The sequence below is a fragment of the Rhamphochromis longiceps genome, linkage group LG7 (genome assembly GCF_057381845.1).
Source record: "Rhamphochromis longiceps isolate RC_006_pf linkage group LG7, R_longiceps_female_GT1.1, whole genome shotgun sequence".
In the NCBI taxonomy this organism is placed as follows: domain Eukaryota; kingdom Metazoa; phylum Chordata; class Actinopteri; order Cichliformes; family Cichlidae; genus Rhamphochromis; species Rhamphochromis longiceps.
The window spans coordinates 31,123,927-31,133,302 of NC_140563.1; the positions used below are offsets into that span (position 1 = coordinate 31,123,927).

A 9,376-nucleotide genomic window follows, 5' to 3' on the forward strand; every position below is an offset into this window, starting at 1 on the left:
CTGTCAAAGATTTGACCTACCTGTATTTTTGCTTTTATAATTGTACCCTTTTTCTTTTTTTTCCCTATTTTCCATTATAAAGCAGTTTGTTCCCTGCATTATACTGCAGGGAACAAACTTAATATTTATTTCTTCAGCTACTTGATCCAGACGTCAAAATAAAGAAGTTTCTTTACTTTTAAACCTGTGTGGAAGTCTTTCACTCAGAGACTGGCTGGTTTTCGGAGTTGCAGCTACAGGCAGCTGAAATGAGGACATTCCTGGTAGACAGCCTGGGTGGAATTTGAATAGTACAGAGGAACCGCCTGAAGCTGATTGGTCGAGTGCGACATATTTCCAGAGCTCCTGCTTGTCACTCAGCAGATCCCAGGCGGCTGATTGGCTCCCGCAGAAGTGGGCGGGCGCTGTTTCTAGGCTATATATACATTCTGGTTTTAGGGCATCTGCAAATGATTGCTGGCTTTCAGAGGGAGGCGGATCTTTGTGTCCAATGTGTCTCCACAGAGCTCACTTGAACCTTTCTCCTGGAACCAAACGAGCCCCGCTGAGATAGCTGAGAGCCGCTTTCTCTCTCCCGGAGAGGAGCTGGAGGCTGACCGGGGGAACGGAGCAATGATCAGCACCATGGAGTGCGCCGTGGACGCGCAGAGCCTGATCTCCATTTCCTTAATGAAGATCCACAACTCCAGGACGCAGAGAGGAGGAATCAAGCTGCACAAAAACCTGCTGGTCTCCTACGTGCTGAGGAACGCCAGGCAGGTCTACATCAAAGAGAAGTACGCGGAGATCTACAGGATGCAGCAGTACGAGGAGGTGATGACTGTCTGCAATGAGATCCAGGAGCTCAACCCGCTGGATCTGGAGGCGGAGGACGCGGAGGACGAGGAGCAGGCGCGGACTGCTTGCTGCGCAGAGGAGGCGAGCGCGTGCGGCTCTCCGTGCCACAGAGGCGCGGCGCATTGCCGGGCGGCGGGTACTGTGGCCGGCTGCTCCCTGTTGGAGGACGGCTGCAAAGAGCCGGAGCCCTCCTATTACCGCAGCTGCTGCATGGAGGCGCCCCCCGCGCCGCTCTGCGAGCAGTGTCCCGCAAACAGCAGCGCGCACTGCAACAAGACCACGGTGTTGGACCTGGACACGCATGTGGTGACCACGGTGGAGAACGGCTACCTCCACCAGGACTGCTGCTGCGACGCGCTCCAGTGCGGCCAGAGCGCGCAGTCCCCAGCCAAGAAGCGGAAGGTGGAGTTCGGCTGCTGCGCGTCGGACGCGGAGGAAGCGCCGGACTTCACGGCGGCTCGCAAACGGGCCAAACGCGAGGACTGCTCCTACTCTGCCCCGGACTATACAGACACTTCCAACATCTCCAATCTGATCTCCATCTTCGGCTCGGGGTTTTCGGGGCTGCTGAGCAGGCAGGCGGACTTGGAGCAGATCTGTAGCAAGCAAGCCCTAGCCAGCCTCGGAGCGTGGACCCGAGCCATCGTCGCGTTTTGAATGGAACACTTTTTGTTTTGGGGAGGGGAGAGCGGGCTCAGCTGGAGCGGGACTGTGTGATGCGTCCAGCTCCTGTGTGGGTGATGAGGGGGTGGGGGGGGGGGGGGTGGGGGGTCAGTTTGCTTCAAACTTTAAACGTTCTGAGGTCCCAGAAAGTTTACAGAATCGCAACATTCTAGCAGAAAGTGAGAGAAACTCTGCAGAAATGTGGACGCTTTTGCACCTTCAGTAACATGGCATGGTCACAGGAGAGGGAAACTTATCATGAGACACAAGTGGTAAACAGGGGGTCAGTTTTAGCGCTTGTATTCACAGCAATGCTGCTAACTACAGCTGTCACTTTTCCCTAACAGTTTTGCAAATTTAGCCTCTTATTTTGTGGAAACTAGGTTACAGAAATTTGGGCCCTTATGGGGACATTTAGGGGTCAGCTTGTACTCCCCTTTCTTCAGAATTGGGCAAAGAAAGTTTCCAGTTTTAAGTTTGTGTGTTCCAGCTCCCCCTTCCTGCCCGCCTTTTCCAGTGTCAGCCATAATAAAATCCCATGTGCTAAATAAATCAACAACTCCAACTGAATTGTACCTCAAAGCACACTTGTGTCTTACAAATCAATAGCAATGCTTCTAATTGGAGGAAATGGAGGCATTCCAGCTGAGCCCACTCTCCCCTTACAGTGTCTAAATCGACTTTATTTTTGCAAGGAAAAAAAGAAAAAGAAGAAAAGCTATTTATTAAATGAGCAATTTAATGATAATAGTTCTTTGACAGGGAGAGGCGGGAGAGTTGTTGGTGTCATGTGCAGGCTTTTCATAAAATCTGACAGAAATGGATCCTTTGCCTTAAATCCAATGCACACTACTGCTAGCTATTGTCATAAACAGAAAGTCCATTATTGGAAGTGACTGAATGTGTCTGCCGTCCTCTCCCGTCCTGAAACTCTCAAACTGATCTTGCACACTCCCAACAGCTTTGTCGTCCTGTGAAGCACCACGTTCGAGAACTCACTCCCCAGAAAACACTCTTGAAGGTACACGGACTCTGAAGCAGCTCATATCGCTTGATGGAGTGCCAACACTTTATTCCACGTGGTCGTCTCTGCACCTCCGCTCCCACCTCCCTTCCAGCGTGTGGTAGTAAACAGTCCGGCTCATTTCTGACAGTCTGACATTGTTTTCTTAATCATGGTTGTTGCTCAAAGCCTTTCACAGCAATTCATGATTCCAGCTTTGGTTTTGTGAGTTTCACTTTGTACAAAAATACACAAAAAGTACATAAATAAAAGAGAATGATTGATTTTTAGTCCTTTTGTTTTAAAAAGGCAAGCTCATGTTTTTAGCCATAACCTGAGAATCCATGCGTTAGCTTTATGAGCACTATGTGTACCAAAATAAAGAGAGTATTCAGCCATTCTCTACATATTTTGTTGTTATTCTTGTATTTTTGTGCTTAATAAATTGTATATCACCGGGTAAAACTGTTCAAGAAAATATTTGTTAAAATTTATAATCTTAATAAAAAATGAAAACCTTAAAGCTTGTGTTTGACTGCCACATGAGGTGCTGGGATGCAACCTGATAATCATGCACACACACAGACTCACACTAAATTATTAATGACACACTTTGATGCACAGGCGTTAAAGTTGCGCTGAGCTGAAAGCCGCTGTTTGCCATCAGAGGGGCTTTCCAGCACCGAAAGGCTAAATTTTAACATCAAGCCATGATCTGTTCTCAGACCTAACCAACAGGTTTAGTCATCGACACTCAACCAAACTGCCGCTGAGCACAAGAGCAAAATAGTCTGTCAAAAAACACAACGGCTGAGGATTGATTTTCGTTTCGCATGGGGGACTCTGAGCCCGGTTTTACCAGGTGAAAGTCCTGGGTTTGACCCCTTTTATTCGCCGTGTTCCTCTCTGTGCTGCTCTCGCCACTGCCTGAGCCACTCTTCAGTACTTTTCCGGTGTTTTCCCCCCACCTCCTGAATTGCAAACCGATGACATCACAGCAGCGTGTTTGGTCAGTTGCAACAACACTTCCTGGAGCAACATTACAGTGTTGTAGGAACAACAACAACACAGCAACAGCTACCAGTGTGCTGGTCTGAGGCTACAGTTATGTGTGTTACTGGGTCACATTCAAAGGTCTGTCAGTTATTCAAATCTGGATTTATATACACTCACAGCTAATCACACTTTTGCTGGACAGGGGCGTGAATGACTGGTAGAAAAAGTACAGAGTGACGTTAAGTTCCATTAAAATGACTTCTGTTAGGGTTAAAATAATCCTGATGATTGTTATTTCACTATCAACTCAGTATCCCTTGGTTGTTGTTAGTATTGATAATTGTTTGAATTAGTGAAGTTAGGGAGTGCAATCATATCTTTGGCTCCTGATGAGGTTGGGGGCGTGCTTCAACCACTGGGCGATAAAGCCAGGTTAGCTGTTTCCCTCACAGAGAGGCATAAGATAACATACAAGACAAGAAATACTTTATATCAGTTGAAATAAAAATGATGATCATTATTTTTGTCATCAAATCTGGCCTCTGAATTTTTCTAATCTTGTGTGGTTGCCATTGCCGACAAAGCTGGGCTGAAGACACAAGAGTACAATCGTGACGGTTTATAGTGCCATTTTAATGATATAACACTACAAAAGGTCAGAGATGCACAGATTAGAGACTTCATCTATTCCTACACCAGTGCTGATGTGGAGGTTTTGTCCTAGCGTAGAGGCTGATTGTTCAGGAGAATGCTGAAACAACTAGTTGTGACATCAGCGCTTGAATAAATGGTACAACAGCACTATGGCGACCAATGTGACAAACAAACATTACAGAGCCATAAAGAGGCGTCCACACAGGATGAGGCTGTGGGTCAGAAAGTTAGTGGGTTGATCTCCAATTCCTCAAGTTGGTCAAGATACCGAACCCCGAGTTTCCCCCATTGCATCCCTCTGGTTGTAAGAAATCATTTTGAGTGGTCAAATAGAAAAGTGCTGCATAAATACCAGTCTGGCAAAACAGCAAGCAGAGACCATGAACTACCAAATAATAGGAGAAATATGAAAACCATTCAAAAGTAGAAGAATTCAGATTTAAAGTTTTCTCAGCTTAAGCTACATACACACCACAAGCGATTCACAGCAACGTGACGACCACAACATGGCCAGTGAAAGCTAATCACTTTATATATGGTACTGGCTTTTAAATAAAAAGATCCAAATAAAATAGTAGTAATAATAACAATAAAACAAATGAGTGAGTACCTTTAAACAAAGCACGGCCATTGTCTTGCACTGATTCTTTATGCAGAGTTAAGCTAGGTTAGGCTAAGATAAGCTAAGCTAACTACCTGCTGGCTATACATAGACTAATAAGTTATAACAAGAGATTATAAATCCCAGAAAAAAATATCTAGTCTTATTTATTATCTCTCAAAAAATGACAGGCTAATAATTTAAAATATAGCTTTTAAATGGATTAAACAGATGATTAGAGATTAGAAAACTAGATATAGCATTACTTACTGAACTCTATAAGTGTTATTTGGTGTATTTAAAAAAAAGCTAAGCTAGATTTTACTCTGCGTTTCTGGTAAACTGAGCTTTTTGGCAATTTAATAGCAACCTAACTCCTTATAAAATTCATGACTGATTTAGGTTAGAATTATTTTTAACACGATTTAAGTCAATTTCATCTCCGAGTGTTAACAATATAAAATACTCTGTTTTTCTTCTTTATGACCATATATCAATCTTAATCGATGAAGCTAATATATTATATGTATTCTTTTCATTAGATTAAATAGTATTAAATCCACTAAACATAATATAACAACTAAGAACAGTAAAATTCAGGCTTTTGGAGGCGGTTGTACATACAGTATGTATTGGCCATTGCAAAGGCACAACACTGTTTTCTTAGATTATAATACATTTCTTCATTTTTCTCCAATTTGTCATCAGTAATGAATCATCAGACACTCTGTGAGCTAAACGGCTATCTATTTTGCCTCCTGCTCCCATGATGCACTGCTTCTACCATATGCGACATAGCTCACACTTCACATCTCAGCCTGCAAATTCCTCCTCCAGAAAAAAAAAAACAACAACTTTGAGCCCTGTTATCTCTGCTCTGTGCCACTTGGTGGTGTTCTTTAAAATCAATGAATGAAGATATCAGCCGGGCTGTGTATGCAGAGCAGAGCCACCTCGGGCTGACCCTCCCTCCATCACTCAGACCTCAACACCCTCCTCCTCCTCCTCCTCTTTTTCCACCTCCTCCTCTTCCCGGCTGGCTCGTATTTTGGGGTTTTTTACATCAGAGTGAGGCATCGCTCTTCCCCAGCACATCACATCCATCGCTTACTGCTGCTGCTCCTCCAGCTCTGCAGGCTTTTTCCAGCCGCCGCTACCCATAATAACTTGCAGTAGGTAGGCTGTAATTGAAGTGATGAGGCAATGTGGATAATGCATTGTGTAATTATGCGGAAATTGGAAGCAGGGGGATTTATTTACAGAAAATGTCTGCCTACTGCTCTGAACCACGATTCAAAACACAATAAAAAACACGAAGCGATACCAGAAATGTCTCATGGCTCAGACCTCTCACTGCTGTGTAGATGGTGCTTTTGTTTTCTGGTGTATGCACAGCTCCTCCATCTGGAGTGGGAAAGACTGACACCCATGCACACACACACTAATGCACACACATACACACAAGCAAAGTCAAATGTTTAAATAAAGTTATTTCATGCATTTTGGTTTTATCTGCTAATATTATTCAGTAGTAAGACATTTAGCACTCTTAAAGAATCTGATTATGAAGCAAATTAACCAGCTATCCAGATCAAATCAGGACGTATGCACAATAAAAAAATAGCAAATATTTCACTAATCTCACAATTTTTCTGGTCACCTGGTTCTCCGGAAAGGACAATACCAGGTGTCAGGGGGTGATGTGGGGTTGTTGTTGTTGTTATGTGGGGGTGCTGGAGAAAGAACAACAACAAGAAGGGGGATGAGAAGGAGGAGGAGGGGGAAGATAACAGAGGCAGCACTGAGGGGGGAGGGAGGCTTTGTCAGGAGAAGGGGTTTGATGTGTTGGGGGGTTTGCAGGGGGGGGGGGGGCACATGTGACAGCAGAAGGGGTGAAAGAGGGGGGAGGAGGTGGACTGTAGGGAATAGGTGTGCTGGGAGGAGGGGGCAGCAGTGACCACACAGGTCAGACAGGTTGTGTGATGGGAGGGGGAAGGGAGGTCAGGGAGGGTTTTTGTCACCAGGATCTGATGCAGACCAGGATCTGGATCAGGATCAGACAAAGTGAGCTGAACTCTAATCGGTTTCTGCTCTGACTATTATGGCTTTGGTAAATTTAGGATTTATTCCCATTTTATAGCACTGATTCACAACAGCAGCCATCATGGAGCACATTTACAGCAGTTTTCCAGAGCAGGTTTGCTCATTTCAGTTTAGTTTTTGTTGTTTGAAGTTTGGTCTTAGTCTTTTTTCATTATTAATGGCACATGCTTGATGCAATATTTTGGAGAAATAAGTGATGAAATAAGTACAACTAACTTTTCAAAATCAGTTCACTCGAGGTCTCGTAGACATCGAAGTCTAACTAAACGCATCTGTTAAAGCCTCATCAGGCAAGCTGTGATGACAGATTTCACTGAACTGACAAATGCTAAAACTAAGAACTTTTTCTCTATATTTTATTTTATTTTAGTTTCCCAAAGTTCATGGAATTTTTTTAGTCAGTTTTAATTTTTATTTTAACTGAATATAAAATACTTTCCGCTACTAGTTTTAGTTAACTTTAATAACCCTGTGTATCACCATTTCTATGTAAAAAGATTGGTGCAAACATTTACGTCTCCTCCACTGGATGTGTTCTTGGGGTTTGGCACTTGCTTCACCCCATGAAAGCACCATCTCATTTTACTCTGACATCATTGTCCTCATTCAGGTTATCTTAAACCTCTTCTTAAAGCTTTCCAACAGCAGTCCGTCTAAAGGCAGCTTTTGGAGCTCTTTCACTGGGAATCCTTAAAATGAATCTGAGCAACCTTAGCCATGTTATCTTAATTTCGAGTTGCAGCTTTTCATCTTCCAAAGGTTGTTGCCAGAGATCTCTTTTTTTTTTTTAGCTTGTAGAGCCTTCTAAGACAGCTGTAGAAGGCAGTTTTGATCAAACAGTTTGACTTGTATGGTAGTCTTGGCGCAATGGTGCCGTTTCAGAGCTAGAGCATATTGTTTTGACTTCCAGATGTTATAGAGCCACACCTCTGGCTTTGTTAAGTCTTGGCTTGATGTTTTCCTGACTGCTAGTCAGGTCAAGTCGAGTTCTTCAGCATTCCTCTGAATCACTGAGTGGGTTGGCATGTAGATGAACATCACTTTGGCCATCTTTTGGCTGATATATACTGTACACCAGCTTCCTTAGTCTGGCAGGTGAGTTTTTCTTGATGACTGCTAGACTGTCTGCGCAGAACTCTTGAAGCTACAAACCCAACAAGAAGTCTGCCACTTTCAAGTCTTATAAAAACTCTCCCTTCAGATTTAATGGGATCGACTTCAATGTTCAGTCATTTTTATCTAGACCTTGGCGATTCTAAATTGTGAAACTTTTGTTCAAGGATATGGAACTGGTGCCATGGCAACATTTAAAGTTTCACCAACAGCAGTTTTGAATTTTATTTTTTATACCTCAATTGTACGTTGTCCAGTCTACCCCAGATTTGCCTTTCTGCATAAGTAGCCAGTCCCAGAAGCATCTAAATGCCAATCTTGCATTTGCATTGTTGGTTTATATATGTATATAAATGCAACAAATAATGGTCCAGAGTAGTCACCATTATTATTTTAAGTTTTTACATACGTTAGCAATCTTAATAATTGTCACTTTCATTATACAAATCAGATATTTTTGTGTCTTTTCATAGAAAGTTGTGCCTTTCATAGTTCCTACACCTGGGTTAGAAGAAAACCTGATTACAACGAGGAGGGAGGGGGGAAAGAGAAAAAAGACCCTTTTAAAAGGAAGGAACCTCCAGCAGGTCCAGGCTCAGGGAGGTCGGCCATCTGCCGCCACTGGTTGGGGGTGGTGAGGGGAGAGCAAAGAGAGCAAAGAAGAGAACAGACACACAACAGACAATAAAACACTGGGTAAACTGGTGGAGGACCAGTAACAACAGATCAGGAACCAGCTGGAGACACATGCAGAAAACAAAGGTAAGAGGGGAAAAAGATGCAAGCTTAAAAAGGTATAAATCCACAGAGAGTGAAGGATCATAGATAATCATCACCTTGGGTTTGTAGCAGCATAAAAGGAAAAGGTAAAAGACTGGACCAGTATGATGTAGCAGTCCTATTTCACAAGCACTTTATAGATGAAGCATAACACAATAACTATAAACTTTATCCAAAAAACACTTCCAAGCTGGTTTCACAGAAGAGTAGTCTGACAACTAAAGGCTATGCCTCCCATTCTGCTTTTAAAAGCTCTATGAAGCACAAGTAAACCTGCAGTCTAAGAGCACGGGGATAAAATGTTTTGGACACGAGGCTTGACTTTGCATCCAACCAGAAGGATTCTAAATTCAATTCTGGATTTAACAGGGAGCGAATGAAGGAGCTTTCATTCTTGTTCCTGTTAGTGCTCACAGTGCAGCATTCTGAATCAACTGAAGGCTTTTTCAATTCGTTTTTAGAACGACCTGTTAATAAAGGATTAAAGTAGTCCAGCCAAAAACTAACAAATGCATGAATTTGTTTTTTAGCACCACTCTGAGACATCTTGTTTCTAATGTTAGGCATTTTATCGATATTGTGCAGATGAATGAAAGCCGGCTTACTGATCTAACTATAATATGTCA

General features: G+C 43.2%; 1 protein-coding gene across 1 annotated transcript; it reads left to right on the forward strand.

Annotated features, from left to right (window-relative positions):
- Positions 1-432: 432 nt before the first annotated feature.
- ier5l (immediate early response 5-like) lies at positions 433-3,026 on the forward strand. Its single transcript, XM_085413343.1, has one exon. It carries the CDS (start codon positions 613-615, stop codon positions 1,492-1,494), a length of 882 nt encoding a protein of 293 aa, XP_085269469.1. The 5' UTR covers positions 433-612; the 3' UTR covers positions 1,495-3,026.
- The last annotated feature ends 6,350 nt before the right edge of the window (positions 3,027-9,376 follow it).